This window comes from Argopecten irradians, chromosome 12 (assembly GCF_041381155.1).
Source record: "Argopecten irradians isolate NY chromosome 12, Ai_NY, whole genome shotgun sequence".
Taxonomy (NCBI): Eukaryota; Metazoa; Mollusca; class Bivalvia; order Pectinida; family Pectinidae; genus Argopecten; species Argopecten irradians.
In genome coordinates, this window is record NC_091145.1 from 41,715,454 (window position 1) to 41,735,559 (window position 20,106).

Below are 20,106 nucleotides of genomic sequence, written 5' to 3' on the forward strand. Positions count from 1 at the left end.
TATCGTGAAATGATTATGAGATGCATGTTGAAAGCATTTGCGTATGAATATACACTGTATATCCAATTTTACGCTTCCAATTATGATATTAATTATGCCAAAGTTTGGCAAAATACTGTCAAAACCAACTTAACACTTCATAAATCAATAAACCAAATAGTTAAAAGTTTACACAAGTCAGTAATTACTGTAGGCAAATTAGCTCCAAAGAATTTATAAAACGTCAAAGCTTACAGAAAGTCATATCGTACCATCACCATCATAGAAATGTATTTGTCGACTTTTATTTTATGTTTTTGAGAGTATGAACCTTAATAGTGACAAATACATACATGCATAGTTTACATTTTTCTTACTGTTATAGGGACTACAATTGTTTAAATATTTGACGAAAATGATGCAGTTTTAAGCCCATATCGCAATGATCTGGTTATAAGCTTAGCATTGTTGTTTTAACGATTTTTATTCAATGTAGTCTACAGTGATCAAAATGTCGACTGAAATTGTAAGAAGGAACAACCGGTCGGGTAAACCTTAAAGATGCTCCACCGTCTACAGAACATAAACGATAATCATCATTTGAACTATGATTGGTATTTAATCGTGTGTATATATATCTAATTAACTCAAAAATCATATAAAATAGTTTATTTTACTGTTGATAGATGTGCTATCGGTACTTTATTCCATATAGGATATAGATGCATGGATTTTTTTCGGGACGCAATTAATAATTTTTAATATTTTTAATTTGAAGGGAAATTGGAAGCTCAAACTTTTCAATGGTGGTAATGGTGTAAAGTAAGTAACTTTTGTATGTGAGGAAACATTATAATTCCTCTGCTCCTGTTTTTGATAGAGAAAAATACCATTTGTCAGCGGTGTGGCATATTTAATGTTTAACCGTGTATCAACAGCTTTGCCATGAAACTGTCACCAATGTTTGGTCGCGCCAGTCTCCTCACGTCTCCCTCTGTCAGATCATTATCACCGGTTCTCGGAATATGAACATTAAGACTTAGGCCGTTCGTATCAGCAGGAAACATTCACGTCATTATAAACAGAGTGTGTATATTTATACTCATCCGTTTTTATTTACATGTGTTGAGGACCTTGATATGACAAAGATTGCTATCCATTTGTCATCTTTTTTATCATTTTTGTTGTAGTACCTGTTGTAGTACCTGTTAAGTAGCTGACGTTGTAACTTGTTGTTTACATTCTCGTTTACGCTGGTTCAATGATCTCAAACTAAATCACTGGATACTTTAGTTGAAGGATGGTCGTGATTTGTTCAATTTGACGATTTAGTTATTATACCAATTCAAAATTTGATGAAATCTAAGTTAATAATTATTTATTGTCAACGTAAGTGAATAAATAATTTGTGAAAAAGTGTAAATGCTGACAATATCTGTAATATAAAGTGAGAATGATGTAAGTTTGTGTTTAAACTTAACATAAAGAACTATGGAAAATAGTGTGAGCCCTTTTTTGAACATAATATTGTTAGTTACATCAATTATTGTATGTAAAAAGACGGCAAATATGTGGACATGTATTTGTTTTCTTACTTGATCATTGCCAAAATTTTAATTTATGAAGATGTCTACTTTTTCATCTCGCGGCTTTTGCTTGTGAATCCATCTCTGCGTTTCGTTATTATGAAAGTGTTAGGCTTACTACTCAACAGTCATGTAACAAAATGAAATTTATAGATGCTATAATAAGATACGTTTCTATCAACCAAACTAGAAATATTCTGTATTAAGTTCTATAAGGTCACGTTGTCGAGATGTGACAGGTGTAGATGATATCGATTTACTTCATCAGATCCAGTGACTATGAAATAGGATCAACTAAACAGCTATTTGGAAAGCAGATGGGTCCATTATACGTAGTACGGAAACTGGTAAAATGTTTCCTCTTAAAACAGATAGTTTAATTAAAAATGATTTCATGCATTGGACAAGTAAACAACATTGTACCTGGTCGTTTCACAAACAGCTCTCAAGCGGCCATGATATTGTACACCCCCGCTGTCAGAACAAGTACTCATACTGACTACCTCTTTTCGCTACAACTCGTTAGAGGAGTTACATTGTTGCTTTTGTTAAATTGTATTACTGTTTAGCGGGTCCATTTGTTTTCCGATTGGGACTAAAACAAGAAAGTTAAATTTTACGGGTTGTACAATATCGCGGAGTGGCTATACGTGTATGTGTTATTCAAACAGTATAATTGTCTCATAAATAAAAAAATAACAAAAAAGACAAACAAACAAAAAATTAATTAAAAAAGTGAAGATTTAAAGATTGTTGCTATGGCATCATATCAATAAGTTCAAGATGGATTTCACCTAGCTTGGCTTTTGTTTCGGTGTATCTGAAAATGGACAAGAGACTGAAAATTTGTTAATGAGACAATTACCGAGGTATACTGTTTGAACTATATATATTTCTCAGCTCCGGAGGACGATTGCTTAAAAATATATATTATCTGTCAATTTCTCAATATTTCTTGAAACAAACTTTCGCGGTCGCTGTAATGTTCTGCGAAATCACGAAAATATCTTCCCAATGAAGTAACTAGATATATAGTAAATGTATTTGGTTTTAATAATTTTTAATCTAACTTGATATTGGCATTTCGTTTAAAAAGTACTTAGTCTTAAATACTTTGGCCTTAGAATGAAGCAATGGTATGTATATATTAGTTGATTTACGAACGTGCTTCAATTGTGTAGTTCCTGTATAAACCATTTTCATATAAGGAATAGGACTGAGTCAGTATATAGCCCTTATAGTCTTTCAAGAACCACAAACAAATGACCTTCTGCTTAAACTTTTGATATTTGGCATACCTATAACTTACTTCTTTGGTGTAGTTGAACTCGCCCTCGGAAACCACAATGTCTAAACTCTACTACGCTCCGTATCAGACTGCAGTCTTCTGTAGGCTGATTAAGAAGGTAACCGACAACGAACAGATCTATAAGTTGATCAAAAATGTAAATGCATAATACGTGTAGTTTAACTTATGGTTAACAAGGATTTGGATTTATATAAAATGTATCTCAAATATACGTCATTTTTAATACATCATATGATTCCTATTAAAACATCTCAAAAGTCCTAATTAAATTTCTTTGTTTTGTTATATTAAAATGATATGGTCATTGCTAACCATTAGCACGAAATTCTCAGACAAATTCCATTAGAAAACACGAATTGAAATGTTTTGTTCAAGATAAATATATAGCTGATAGCGGCTATTGCTGATTGTGTCTTCGTTCACGCAGGTATAATTATCGAACATAACAAATTTTAATCATTTATTGATCCTTGTTAAATATTGGAACAAAATCCAAGGCAATTTACATAGAATTTCCTAGTTTTAGATATAATGGTCATTTTAAACATTAGCACAATATTAAAAGACAAATTCCGTAAGAAACAGTTAATAAAAGTGATTGCGTTCAAGATACTAGTAACCATGTGGTAATGTTTACAAGTGTCTATATCAGGTATAAGTACTATCATTGTGTGTGTATGACCGAATTTGACTTTACAGAAGTACAGTGTATACACATTGAGATCCGTTTGACCTTTTACTGAAGCCGAATAGGAACACCATAAAATAATTTGTTTGTACAAGATTTGATGGTGGTTCTGTTCGGCTCTCGAAATACTAGTATTTCACATGTCTTTACTCTCAGTCTAGTTTTGTTAACAATGGACCGCCATCAGATATAGTATGATGCACTAGTAGACATCCATATATGATTCACGGAGAACTATCTCGTTTCCTATAGTGATGCTGTTTGATTCTTGTTCCGCTGTAATCGTCTGATTTCTATGTGGACATGAGTGTATTGTTATCTGACATCGATTTAACTTAGTTTTGTATTGCGGGTGTTGCCGTAAGCTATAGTTGTATGTCGGGTGTCCCTGTGACCTAGATTTGTATTGTAAGTGTCATTGTGACCTAGATTTGTATCGTCGGTGTCGTTGGGACCTAGATGTGTATTGAATGTGTCACTGCATGTGATATAGATTTGAATTATAGGTGTCACTGTGACCTAAATTTGAATCATATGTGTCACTTTGACCTAGATTTGTGTTTTAGGTGTCACTATGACCTAACTTTGTAATGGTTAGAATTTATTAGCTGTGGACAGCAAACACTGATAAGTTTATTTTAGGTCTCCTCAAACATGTGTAATCAGATAATAATTCTAGTGCCTGTTAAATGCTTTGTTTTGTCTTGATTAAAGTTGATAATAAATGATTACCTGTCTGATAGTCACGTGATTGGTGCCTGTCACCATGACGACACATCCGCTCCCCTAATAACATGCTAGCTCAACTCTCACCACAAACCGCCCACGCGTAAATTGAACACTGCGCGTGAGACTCAAGTCGTGTCGTGTTCCATCTCAACCGTAACTAAGTCGTCTACACCGACAGCGAACATACAATCTGTTCTCTGGTACAAACTAGCAAAACTCTCCGCAGACCATGTGATCACAAAAAATCACACTCTTGAGAAAGAAAAAGTAAACCTATCCGTGATTCGTAGACAAAGAGAGATACAGACTACTCTTGTTTTCCGGTCTCTACTTTAGTTCCGAGATCTGACCGCCTGAATTAAAACCACGAGTAGAGGATAGGATACAGGTGTAATGTAAAATACATCAATCAACTGACAATTACAGTCAAATTCTTGTTCTCTGTTATATCTGTAATACCAGGAATGCGAGATTCGGCGTTATTTCTCAGCTTTTGTGCTTTGTGGTTGACCATACAGCAGGCCCCGGGGGCATCAAGGTGTCCCCCCTGTACTGGGCATCCCCCATGTCCGACACTACGGGATGGGTGTGAGAGGGTCACCCTACCCTGCAACTGTTGCAGTGAATGTGCAAGGCTTATCGGAGAAACCTGTTCTGCCTACAGTCCAAGGTAGGATATTAAACATCGTTACACGACCAATAGTTGTTACGTTTTAATTTCTAACTGATTGATAAATAGAATAATATTTATATGGATTTAAGCTTTGACGATCGTAAGACTGTATTTTCCGTTGACCTTGTGGTGTGGGTTTTAGAAAATCATTCTCTGCTATATTACAGTATTTCTTTTCTTTTTTCAGCTACTTTATTTTCAATATAGTGTTTTTGCTTCCAATATAGGCCAATATGTATAGTTCCAATCCACTAATGTTTAAAACCTTGCTGTTCAACGTAATGTAATATTATTTAATATTCATGTGTGTTATCGTGTAAATATTAATATTTATGTGTGTGATCGTGTAAATGTTAATATTTATGTGTGTTATCGTGTAAATGTTAATATTTATGTGTGTTATCGTGTAAATGTTAATATTTATGTGTGTTGTCGTGTAAATGTTAATATTTATGTGTGTTATCGTGTAAATGTTAATATTTTTGTGTGTTATCGTGTAAATGTTAATATTTATGTGTGTTATCGTGTAAATGTTAATATTTATGTGTGTAATCGTGTAAATGTTAATATTTATGTGTGTTATCGTGTAAATGTTAATATTTTTGTGTGTTATCGTGTAAATGTTAATATTTTTGTGTGTTATCGTGTAAATGTTAATATTTATGTGTGTTATCGTGTAAATGTTAATATTTATGTGTGTTATCGTGTAAATGTTAATATTTATGTGTTATCGTGTAAATGTTAATATTTATGTGTGTTATCGTGTAAATGTGAATATTTTTGTGTGTTATCGTGTAAATGTTAATATATTTATGTGTGTTATCGTGTAAATGTTAATATTTTTGTGTGTTATCGAGTAAATGTTAATATTTATGTATGTGATCGTGTAAATGTTAGTGTTTATGTGTGTTACCGTGTAAAGTTATCATCCTCTCTGTAATGTACTATCCCGTGTTCTTACCACCTCTATTATATCAGTTGTAATTGAAGATCCGTATGTTTATCCATGTACCGTCATTGGTTCGTGGCCAGACTAGCTATCACTAATTTAGATATTCGTTCAAGTGTGTAAACCTAGCTAATCCTGTCACCTTCCAGTACTGCATATATAATCGTATAACTATGTAGTGTTTTACTCAATAATGTGAATTTATGTAGTTATAATCATATAGGATAGTCATATAGTATAGAAAAGATATTATAGCTTTATACTACAGTCAATATTGGTTTACTATCATTTTTTATAACTAACAGGTTTTGATAGCCGACTATTTTCATGGGAAATGCGTGTTTTCTCAGGACAATGATATGATCGCTAATATTGGATGCGCGAAATATTGAGAAATAGTTAAATATCATAGAAGCCAGATCACACAATTTAAAACCGTTAAAATTTTCTCATTTTTATTTAAAATTGTGAAAATTTTGCCCCACCTAAATAACCAGCAATGTGATAGTTAATTCACAGTTAACACTGCTATTGTGTGATTGTCTGACAATAATATGTCACCAACACAGCTCTGAATTTAAGATGGTTAATCCAGATTTACATAAGTATTTTGTTGGTGGCTAGGAAAACAGTTATTATTCTACAACATTTCATTAATTTCCGGAGCACGTTATCTAGTTTACTGTCTATTTTCCGCTGTTTTTTTTTGTATAGAATGTGTGATAATGATATTTATATAAGGAACGATGGGGTCAATGGATAGAAATGATGGATCGTCATCGTGAATTTGATAGGAATAGCAACCATTCATATTTTCCCTATGATACCCCATTTACAGAAACACACTTATGTGTTTATAAATTATATAATATAGGTTTTACCATAGGTTAGTTTACGATAGCATCCAATGCGTTTTAGCGTAACTTTGTTATGTCTAGTAAATTTTATGTTCTACTGTTTTTGTTCGATGGATTCAGAAGTTGTCATACATTGTGTCCTAATAATTTTATCCTTTTGTGAAAAATAAAATATATGTTAAAGTAAAACAGATAGTTTAGATAACATCCCGTACATGTTAGTGTAATTTCATTAAGTTATGTGCACTTCTTCCCCTATATGTTATGGATCGAAAATAGTTTTAGTGACAAACAGATTCCAGATGAAACATTTCATGACCATCTGTGATTTAAAACAGCCGATGTTCGGATTACATTTGTAGTGAAGACCGATATTGCCTGAAGTATTTAAGTTGATATTAATTATGGGTGTAGTCTGCTTGTTTCCAAATATAAAGCTTTTAATGTTTTTATCGGCACAAATGTCATTTGTGTGTTGAGAGACGCAGCTTAATGTTACCCCGACATACATACCCTCTTAAGTATGCAAACGTAGCACGAGATGCGTGCTGCAAATGCGCATGTAAGTGTACATATCAATGATTGGAATGCATGTTTCACATCCAAGCCTCTTAACGACGTTGACTAGTAGACTTGATATTCTCCCATCTGTGGTCAGGCGAGTCATTTGGTTGGCATGACCGAGTTTCTCTACCAGTCAATCAGTACAAACTGAACTCTACGTAATACTGTATGACTAACACTTCTGTACTTCAATGTTGGGCAACTCTAGCGAGTGTGTGGTTTTATTCTATGATACTTTGGTAGATATTAATATTTTATTCCTGATAAGCATCATCGTAACATTCATTAGTATTATATGATAACTATTGAAATATCAGGGAAATTGAAGTCAGGGTTGTTCCAAGATACTTTTTAGTAAAACTCTATCAGATTCTTTTATTTTAATCAAATACTGTAAAATTATGTCAGAATTAAAGCATGTTAACTTTGAAATATTGAAAATTAAAAAATTTGTGAAAATTTCATCAAAACATAAAAAAAAAATCTGTATGTAGCTTTTTAAGTAATTGAATGTATCTTCCTATTGCTAGATTATTCTAGAATATATTTTCTGCTTCAGATATGACAGTTATTTCAGTTTTGTAAAGGAGAATAACATTTAGTATTATTGGGATCTGTTTGTGATACATTTTAAATCATTCTCGTCGATATATTATGATCAAATACAAATGCCTGTCTTCTTCCCTTTGTATTAGACGCTGTCTATTCAGTAGTACGTTGGTTTATCATTATATTCTTTTGGTTTAGTTTACAGTTTGACATTATCTCACGTATCAAGAAATGCCAACTGGTAGTAGACAGTAATAAAACTCCTTGTTATGCAAAATAAATAACTAAAGGATGGTGCCTAGGACTGGAGAAATTGTTATGTATTATGCAATGGTATGTATGTGTTAGTCCAGAACATATATAACGACATTTCCTTAGATCTGATACAGACGAATGAGAGCCTCTGAGGCTATAACACCAGTGTATCAAGCTGTGATATATTAGCGACATTGTGTGATATCACTGGACTTTTTTCTGACTTTAGACTGATTGATCTCTTTGTCTCCATAGATGTGCCTCGGGACTAATGTGTATGAACAAGAGAGGAGAGGCTTTGGAGCGGGTCCCCCGGATCATGAGGACCTACCACGGGATCTGCCAAAACGTGTAAGCACTTTATCATGTGTCTGAGTGGTGTGTATCAATTGTGGTGTTGGCAGCAGATTCTGGGCACCTGTTAGGATGTCCCCAGACGTCTAGTACAATGGAATAGGTGGTCACAATATCAAATACAAAACGTAGAATGTACTAGTATCTTAATCTAAATGTTCATAATCCTAAATATAAAAGGTAGAATGTACCAGTATCTTAATGTAGGTATTTATAATCCTAAATATAAACTGTAGAATGTACTAGTATTGTAATCAAGATGTTCATAATCCTAAATATAAAAGGTAGAATGTACTACACATGTAGTATTTTAATGTACATATTCATAATACTAAATATAAAAGGTAAAATGTACTAGTATCTTAATGTAGGTATTCATAATCTTAAATATAAAAGGTAAAATGTACTAGTATCTTAATGTAGGTATTCATAATCTTAAATATAAAAGGTAAAATGTACTAGTATCTTAATGTACGTATTCATAATCCTAAATATAAAAGGTAGAATGTACTAGTATCTTAATGTAGGTATTCATAATCCTAAATATAAAAGGTAGAATGTACTAGTATCTTAATGTAGGTATTTATAATCCTAAATATAAACTGTAGAATGTACTAGTATCTTAATGTAGGTATTCATAATCCTAAATATAAAAGGTAGAATGTACTAGTATCTTAAGGTAGGTATTCATAATCCTAAATATAAAAGGTAGAATGTACTAGTATCTTAATCTAAATGTTCATAATCCTAAATATAAAAGGAAGAATGTACTAGTATCTTAAGGTAGGTATTCATAATCCTAAATATAAACTGTAGAATGTACTAGTATCTTAATGTAGGTATTCATAATCCTAAATATAAAAAGTAGAATGTACTAATATCTTAATCTAAATGTTCATAATACTAAATATAAAAGGAAGAATTTACTATTATTTGAATCTAAATGTTCAAAATCCTAAATATAAAAGGTAGAATGTACTAGTATCTTAATATAGGTATTCATAATCCTAAATATAAAAGGTAGAATGTACTAGTATCTTAATGTAGGTATTCATAATCCTAAATATAAAAGGTAGAATGTACTAGTATCTTAATGTTGGTATTCATAATCCTATATATAAAAGGTAGAATGTACTAGTATCTTAATGTAGGTATTTATAATCCTAAATATAAACTGTAGAATGTACTAGTATCTTAATATAGGTATTCTTAATCCTAAATATAAAAGTTAGAATGTACTAGTATCTTAATGTAGGTATTCATAATCCTAAATATAAAAAGTAGAATGTACTAGTATCTTATTGTAGGTATTCTTAATCCTAAATATAAAAGGTAGAATGTACTAGTATCTTAATGTAGGTATTCATAATCCTAAATATAAAAGGTAGAATGTACTAGTATCTTAATGTAGGTATTCATAATCCTAAATATAAAAAGTAGAATGTACTAGTATCTTAATGTAGGTATTCATAATCCTAAATATAAAAGGTAGAATGTACTAGTATCTTAAGGTAGGTATTCATAATCCTAAATATAAAAAGTAGAATGTACTAGTATCTTAAGGTAGGTATTCATAATCCTAAATATAAAAGGTAGAATGTACTAGTATCTTAATCTTGATGTTCATAATCCTAAATATAAACTGTAGAATATACTAGTATCTTAATGTAGGTATTCATAATCCTAAATATAAAAAGTAGAGTGTACTAGTATCTTAATATAGGTATTCATAATCCTAAATATAAAAAGTAGAATGTACTAGTATCTTAATGTAGGTATTCATAATCCTAAATATAAAAGGTAGAATGTACTAGTATCTAAGGTAGGTATTCATAATCCTAAATATAAAAAGTAGAATATACTAGTATCTTAATGTAGGTATTCATAATCCTAAATATAAAAGGTAGAATGTACTAGTATCTTAAGGTAGGTATTCATAATCCTATATATAAAAGGTAGAATGTACTAGTATCTTAATATAGGTATTCATAATCCTAAATATAAAAGGTAGAATGTACTAGTATCTTAATGTAGGTATTCATAATCCTATATATAAAAGGTAGAATGTACTAGTATCTTAATATAGGTATTCATAATCCTAAATATAAAAGGTAGAATGTACTAGTATCTTATTGTAGGTATTCATAATCCTATATATAAAAGGTAGAATGTACTAGTATCTTAATATAGGTATTCATAATCCTAAATATAAAAAGTAGAATATACTAGTATCTTAATGTAGGTATTCATAATCCTAAACATAAAAGGTAGAATGTACTAGTATCTTAATATAGGTATTCATAATCCTAAATATAAACTGTAGAATGTACTAGTATCTTATTGTAGGTATTCTTAATCCTAAATATAAAAGGTAGAATGTACTAGTATCTTAATGTAGGTATTCATAATCCTAAATATAAACTGTAGAATATACTAGTATCTTAATGTAGGTATTCATAATCCTAAATATAAAAGGTAGAATGTACTAGTATCTTAATGTAGGTATTCATAATCCTATATATAAAAGGAAAGGTAGAATGTACTAGTATCTTAATATAGGTATTCATAATCCTAAATATAAACTGAAGAATGTACTAGTATCTTATTGTAGGTATTCTTAATCCTAAATATAAAAGGTAGAATGTACTAGTATCTTAATGTACGTATTCATAATCCTAAATATAAAAGGTAGAATGTACTAGTATCTTAATGTAGGTATTCATAATCCTAAATATAAAAGGTAGAATGTACTAGTATCTTAATGTAGGTATTCATAATCCTAAATATAAAAGGTAGAATGTACTAGTATCTTAATGTACGTATTCATAATCCTAAATATAAAAGGTAGAATGTACTAGTATCTTAATGTAGGTATTCATAATCCTAAATATAAACTGTAGAATGTACTAGTATCTTAATCTAGATGTTCATAATCCTAAATATAAAAGGTAGAATGTACTAGTATCTTAATGTAGGTATTCATAATCCTAAATATAAAAGGTAGAATGTACTAGTATCTTAATGTAGGTATTCATAATCCTAAATATAAAAGGTAGAATGTACTAGTACCTTAATGTACGTATTCATAATCCTAAATATAAAAGGTAGAATGTACTAGTATCTTAATGTAGGTATTCATAATCCTAAATATAAACTGTAGAATGTACTAGTATCTTAATGTAGGTATTCATAATCCTAAATATAAACTGTAGAATGTACTAGTATCTTAATGTAGGTATTCATAATCCTAAATATAAACTGTAGAATGTAAATATTGTTGTAATGCGAATCGTTTCATTCTCCATACACATCTATTGCACAAGGCTCTGACAAAGAAAGATATGAGTGTCTTCCCATAGACCAAGGGTGGGACATTTCTCCCTAGACACCTACCTAACTTAACCTTGAAAATATTAGAGTTGTTATGTATTCCCTATACACCTATCCAATTTAACATTGACAATCTGAGAGTTATATAGACAAACTAAAACTTTTATATCTCGACACCTTTTTCATTCAACCTTGACCATCTGAGAATATTGGTTTATTCACAGACAAACTATACCTTTTCTCCCTAATAACCTATCCAATTTAATCTAGAATCCTTAGACAGCTACCCACTTTAGCGTTGACAATCTGAGAGTTGTTTATGCATTCCCACAGACAAACTAGAACTTCCCCCCAAAACACTTACCCAATTTAGCCTTGAAGTATGAGAGTTGTTAATGCATTCCCACAGACAAACTAGAACTTCCCCCCAAAACACTTACCCAATTTAGCCTTGAAGTATGAGAGTTGTTAATGCATTCCCACAGACAAACTAGAACTCCCCCCCAAAAAAAAAAAAAACAACACTTATCCAATTTAGCCTTGTTGTATGAGAGTTGTTAATGCATTCCCACAGACAAACTAGAACTTCCCCCCAAAACACTTACCCAATTTAGCCTTGAAGTATGAGAGTTGTTTATGCATTCCCACAGACAAACTAGAACTCCCCCCCAAAACACTTATCCAATTTAGCCTTGAAGTATGAGAGTTGTTTATGCATTCCCATAGACAATCTAGAACTCCCCCCAAAACACTTATCCAATTTAGCCTTGAAGTATGAGAGTTGTTAATGCATTCCCACAGACAAACTAGAACCCCCCCCCCAAAAAAAAAAAAAACACTTACCCAATTTAGCCTTGAAGTATGAGAGTTGTTAATGCATTCCCACAGACAAACTAGAACTCCCCCCCCCCAAAAAAAAACAACACTTATCCAATTTAGCCTTGTTGTATGAGAGTTTTTAATGCATTCCCACAGACAAACTAGAACTTCCCCCCAAAACACTTACCCAATTTAGCCTTGAAGTATGAGAGTTGTTTATGCATTCCCACAGACAAACTAGAACTCCCCCCCCAAAACACTTATCCAATTTAGCCTTGAAGTATGAGAGTTGTTTATGCATTCCCATAGACAATCTAGAACTCCCCCCCAAAACACTTATCCAATTTAGCCTTGTTGTATGAGAGTTGTTAATGCATTCCCACAGACAAACTAGAACCCCCCCCCCCCAAAAAAAAAAAACACTTACCCAATTTAGCCTTGAAGTATGAGAGTTGTTAATGCATTCCCACAGACAAACTAGAACCCCCCCCCCCAAACACTTACCCAATTTAGCCTTGAAGTATGAGAGTTGTTAATGCATTCCGACAGACAAACTAGAACCCCCCCCCCCCCAAACACTTACCCAATTTAGCCTTGAAGTATGAGAGTTGTTAATGCATTCCCACAGACAAACTAGAACTTCCCCCCAACACTTACCCAATTTAGCCTTGAAGTATGAGAGTTGTTAATGCATTCCCACAGACAAACTAGAACTCCCCCCCCCCCAAAAAAAAAAAACCACTTACCCAATTTAGCCTTGAAGTATGAGAGTTGTTTATGCATTCCCACAGACAAACTAGAACTCCCCCCCCCCCAAAAAAAAAAACAACACTTATCCAATTTAGCCTTGTTGTATGAGAGTTGTTAATGCATTCCCACAGACAAACTAGAACTTCCCCCCAAAAACACTTACCCAATTTAGCCTTGAAGTATGAGAGTTGTTTATGCATTCCCACAGACAAACTAGAACTCCCCCCAAACACTTATCCAATTTAGCCTTGAAGTATGAGAGTTGTTTATGCATTCCCACAGACAAACTAGAACTCCCCCCCAAACACTTATCCAATTTAGCCTTGAAGTATGAGAGTTGTTAATGCATTCCCACAGACAAACTAGAACTCCCCCCCCAAAAAAAACAACACTTATCCAATTTAGCCTTGTTGTATGAGAGTTGTTAATGCATTCCCACAGACAAACTAGAACTCCCCCCCCCCAAAAAAAAAAACCACTTATCCAATTTAGCCTTGTTGTATGAGAGTTGTTAATGCATTCCCACAGACAAACTAGAACTTCCCCCCAAAACACTTACCCAATTTAGCCTTGAAGTATGAGAGTTGTTAATGCATTCCCACAGACAAACTAGAACCCCCCCCCCCCAAAACACTTACCCAATTTAGCCTTGAAGTATGAGAGTTGTTAATGCATTCCCACAGACAAACTAGAACTCCCCCCCAAAAAACACTTATCCAATTTAGCCTTGTTGTATGAGAGTTGTTAATGCATTCCCACAGACAAACTAGAACTTCCCCCCAAAACACTTACCCAATTTAGCCTTGAAGTATGAGAGTTGTTTATGCATTCCCACAGACAAACTAGAACTCCCCCCCCCAAAAAAAAACAACACTTATCCAATTTAGCCTTGTTGTATGAGAGTTGTTAATGCATTCCCACAGACAAACTAGAACTCCCCCCCCAAAAAAAACAACACTTACCCAATTTAGCCTTGAAGTATGAGAGTTGTTAATGCATTCCCATAGACAATCTAGAACCCCCCCCCCCCAAAAAAAAAAAAAAAAAACCACTTACCCAATTTAGCCTTGAAGTATGAGATTTGTTAATGCATTCCCACAGACAAACTAGAACCCCCCCCCCCCAAAAAAAAAAAACCACTTACCCAATTTAGCCTTGAAGTATGAGAGTTGTTAATGCATTCCCACAGACAAACTAGAACCCCCCCCCCCCAAAAAAAAACACTTACCCAATTTAGCCTTGAAGTATGAGAGTTGTTAATGCATTCCCATAGACAATCTAGAACTCCCCCTCCCCCCAAAACACGTACCCAATTTAGCCTAGAAGTATGAGAGTTGTTAATGCATTCCCACAGACAAACTAGAACTCCCCCCCCAAAAAAAAACAACACTTATCCAATTTAGCCTTGTTGTATGAGAGTTGTTAATGCATTCCCACAGACAAACTAGAACTTCCCCCCAAAACACTTACCCAATTTAGCCTTGAAGTATGAGAGTTGTTAATGCATTCCCACAGACAAACTAGAACCCCCCCAAAACACTTACCCAATTTAGCCTTGAAGTATGAGAGTTGTTTATGCATTCCCACAGACAAACTAGAACTCCCCCCCCCCAAAAAAAAAAACACTTACCCAATTTAGCCTTGAAGTTTGAGAGTTGTTTATGCATTCCCTTAGACAATCTAGAACTCCCCCCAAAATCACTTACCCAATTTAGCCTTGTTGTATGAGAGTTGTTTATGCATTCCCACAGACAAACTAGAACTTCCCCCCAAAATCACTTACCCAATTTAGCCTTGAAAATATTAGAGTTGTTATGCATAACTATAGACAAACTAGAACTTTTCTCCCTTTTCTCTCCTTGCGGTATAACCCTGATACTTGAATAAATAGTGCTTCCCAATAGACAAAGTAGTTCGCATTTCCCGACTCGCTCATATTCTCGTATAACTTTGACAAACTGAGACATGTAAAAACCTCGTCATATACATTCCTCGTTGCCCTGTTCTGATGGTGCAAAGAAGAGTTTATTTTGACAGCGATGCTGGTGTACATGTCTGATAATATAAAGCTTTCTACGTTACACGACAGATGATGTAACTATTACAGGACCGCACAACAATCCTTAGTTCCTAATTAGCCGCTCTGTCGTCCTTCATCATCGTCACCACCCAATTACACACCAAAATATTTTAGAGAATGATGCTTTTTTTTGCGTCACGATTGTATCTACCTATTTTAAAAACAGAATCTGCCTGTTCTCTCCGTTGTTGACATTTACAAGCAACGCAGTGGTTTATGGCAATCAGAAAATAAGATATGCTAGAATTCTGTTGTAGTCATGAACAAACATAAGTCTTTGTTTATATTTACATAGAAAATAAGATATGCTAGAATTCGGTTGTATTAATGAACAAACACAAGTCTTTGTTTATATTTACATAGAAAATAAGATATGCTAGAATTCGGTTGTATTAATGAACAAACACAAGTCTTTGTTTATATTTACATAGAAAATAAGATATGCTAGAATTTGGTTGCAGTCATGAACAAACACAAGTCTTTGTTTATATTTACATAGAAAATAAGATATGCTAGAATTCGGTTGTATTAATGAACAAACATAAGTCTTTGTTTATATTTACATAGAAAATAAGATATGCTAGAATTTGGTTGTATTAATGAACAAACACAAGTCTTTGTTTATATTTACATAGAAAATAAGATATGCTAGAATTTGGTTGTATTAATGAACAAACACAAGTCTTTGTTTATATTTACATAGAAAATAAGATATGCTAGAATTCGGTTGTATTAATGAACAAACACAAGTCTTTGTTTATATTTACATAGAAAATAAGATATGCTAGAATTCGGTTGTATTAATGAACAAACACAAGTCTTTGTTTATATTTACATAGAAAATAAGATATGCTAGAATTCGGTTGTATTAATGAACAAACATAAGTCTTTGTTTATATTTACATAGAAAATAAGATATGCTAGAATTCGGTTGTATTAATGAACAAACACAAGTCTTTGTTTATATTTACATAGAAAATAATATATGCTAGAATTCGGTTGCAGTCATGAACAAACACAAGTCTTTGTTTATATTTACATAGAAAATAAGATATGCTAGAATTCGGTTGTATTAATGAACAAACATAAGTCTTTGTTTATATTTACATAGAAAATAAGATATGCTAGAATTTGGTTGTATTAATGAACAAACACAAGTCTTTGTTTATATTTACATAGAAAATAAGATATGCTAGAATTTGGTTTTATTAATGAACAAACACAAGTCTTTGTTTATATTTACATAGAAAATAAGATATGCTAGAATTCGGTTGTATTAATGAACAAACACAAGTCTTTGTTTATATTTACATAGAAAATAAGATATGCTAGAATTCGGTTGTATTAATGAACAAACACAAGTCTTTGTTTATATTTACATAGAAAATAAGATATGCTAGAATTCGGTTGTATTAATGAACAAACATAAGTCTTTGTTTATATTTACATAGAAAATAAGATATGCTAGAATTTGGTTGTATTAATGAACAAACATAAGTCTTTGTTTATATTTACATAGAAAATAAGATATGCTAGAATTCGGTTGTATTAATGAACAAACATAAGTCTTTGTTTATATTTACATAGAAAATAAGATATGCTAGAATTCTGTTGTAGTCATGAACAAACACAAGTCTTTGTTTATATTTACATAGAAAATAAGATATGCTAGAATTTGGTTGTATTAATGAACAAACACAAGTCTTTGTTTATATTTACATAGAAAATAAGATATGCTAGAATTTGGTTTGTATTAATGAACAAACACAAGTCTTTGTTTATATTTACATAGAAAATAAGATATGCTAGAATTTGGTTGTATTAATGAACAAACACAAGTCTTTGTTTATATTTACATAGAAAATAAGATATGCTAGAATTTGGTTGCAGTCATGAACAAACACAAGTCTTTGTTTATATTTACATAGAAAATAAGATATGCTAGAATTTGGTTGTATTAATGAACAAACACAAGTCTTTGTTTATATTTACATAGAAAATAAGATATGCTAGAATTCGGTTGTATTAATGAACAAACATAAGTCTTTGTTTATATTTACATAGAAAATAAGATATGCTAGAATTTGTTGTAGTCATGAACAAACACAAGTCTTTGTTTATATTTACATAGAAAATAAGATATGCTAGAATTTGGTTGTATTAATGAACAAACACAAGTCTTTGTTTATATTTACATAGAAAATAAGATATGCTAGAATTCGGTTGTAGTCATGAACAAACACAAGTCTTTGTTTATATTTACATAGAAAATAAGATATGCTAGAATTTGGTTGTATTAATGAACAAACACAAGTCTTTGTTTATATTTACATAGAAAATAAGATATGCTAGAATTCGGTTGTATTAATGAACAAACACAAGTCTTTGTTTATATTTACATAGAAAATAAGATATGCTAGAATTCGGTTGTATTAATGAACAAACACAAGTCTTTGTTTATATTTACATAGAAAATAAGATATGCTAGACTTCGGTTGTAGTCATGAACAAACATAAGTCTTTGTTTATATTTACATAGAAAATAAGATATGCTAGAATTCGGTTGTATTAATGAACAAACATAAGTCTTTGTTTATATTTACATAGAAAATAAGATATGCTAGAATTCGGTTGTATTAATGAACAAACATAAGTCTTTGTTTATATTTACATAGAAAATAAGATATGCTAGAATTCGGTTGTATTAATGAACAAACACAAGTCTTTGTTTATATTTACATAGAAAATAAGATATGCTAGAATTTGGTTGCAGTCATGAACAAACACAAGTCTTTGTTTATACTTACATAGAAAATAATTATCCCATCTGACAAACCATCAATTGATTCTTTAGATTTTTGACATTAAATGTTTAAAAGAATTGGTCTTTAAAGTCATCAGAGGTCCTGTTCTTTGTAACTTTGTTATGAAAGGATTTTACCGATGGGATTATATAATGAAACATACGAGGAACCGACGAGTGGTGACAGTTCATAGTCAAAAGTCCGTATAACAAATTGTATTAATAAGTCCCTATGGGCCTTTTCTTTTATAAACATGCTAGTGTCCTACCATCTGGCCCCGGTTTCTCGAAACAAACTTAAGTAAAACATGAAATTAAGATAAAATTATTAACATATATTACATCATAGAAAAAACGTAAGGTTTGACTTAAGTTGTGTATTTTGTGTCGAGAAATCGGGGCCAGTAAACATAAGTGGTTTACGTAAATCTATGGAATCAGTATATCAGTTTTAGAGCGGAACCTATATGATGAGCAATGACATTCCACATCATAGACTTTTTAAGTGACCGTTTATCAATATAAGACTATGTTTAAATTTACTTGTAACTTCTACTATATAAACTTACCAAGGCAAATTGAAGGATATGACGGTATAACCGACACCCAAAACGTGACCTTTATGACGTCACTAATGTGGACGTGGTGACGTCAACTGTTCACCGTCAAAATGGCTGTTCAATCTTATGGATTAAGATAAACGGTTTTCATGGTCTAGCTTAAACAATATTAATGCTGAGATCCTAAAATGAGTTCATAATGTAAATATAAGCATTAAACTATCTTCCTATGGCATCTATGGTCTATATATATGCCGCGCGCATTATGATGATTGTCTGCAAAGCTCTGGCATCTATATAGACTATAGATGCCATAGGAAGTAAGATTAATGCTTAAATAACAAATTGTTAGATACAGTCCCTATCGGCCTTTTGTTTTGTTTCAGAGTGGTACAGCCTGTGGTGGTTGAGAATTTGGACATTGAGGAGAGACAGATAGGATCCAAGCATTACAGAAACCGTGTGTAATTAGACCGCCCATCACACTAGCATCATATCGTTGTGTACAATTTCATACTTCGTCAAATCAATGTATAAATCAAAATATCCTAGCTGTTTAAAACAACACTTATGCACACATTATGCCTTCCATAGCCACTTTCTTGCTTAGGAAATGATTTGAACGGACCGGACGGCATGTAAAGGCTACTAGAATATCAGTTATATACCATGTAATTTTACTGTGAACGACGAACTGCTTGCTATTGTCTTTCTAGAGTGCGAGGGCTTGACGAAGAAAACAAAGTGACTTGAAACTTTCAGACTATTATCGTGAATATTTAGCAAAAATACCGAAAAATATTCGAAATTTGAGATTTTAGAGGAATAACAAATTTAATACGGAACAAAATGGAAACGTTATAAGTATTGCGTAGTTGTAAGTATTGTTACACTGTCTGCTATGTATGAACTATCGCATTATGACTTGATGTTGTGAAGGCGTCTGGGACACAGGAAACGACTCTCACGTACGGCATTATGGGAAATTTGCTTCACGTTCTAATCAAAGTTTATGATAGCACAGCTGGTGTTTTTTTACACGTTATGAAATATTATTATTGTTGTTCGTACTAGATGTGTAATGTAAAACATGTGCTTCTGCTCACATTCATTATTGTAATAAATACTGTTATCATTCCAATAACCAATACATTGTTGTGTTATGTGTCACTATATTCCTAGACAGGGAGGTGGGGAAAGAGTAATGATGAGTAATGGCTATACCGGATATCGAAATATTACATTCAGTACATGTATGAGAAAGTGGTAAAA

At 32.2% G+C, this 20,106-nt stretch overlaps 1 protein-coding gene across 1 annotated transcript; it reads left to right on the plus strand.

The window, feature by feature from the left end:
- Positions 1-4,566: 4,566 nt before the first annotated feature.
- On the plus strand, positions 4,567-19,982 carry LOC138335883 (perlustrin-like). The gene is made up of 3 exons (XM_069285061.1): positions 4,567-4,961; positions 8,394-8,489; positions 19,221-19,982. Exons 1-3 carry the CDS (start codon positions 4,756-4,758, stop codon positions 19,300-19,302), a joined length of 384 nt encoding a protein of 127 aa, XP_069141162.1. The 5' UTR covers positions 4,567-4,755; the 3' UTR covers positions 19,303-19,982.
- Positions 19,983-20,106: the final 124 nt, after the last annotated feature.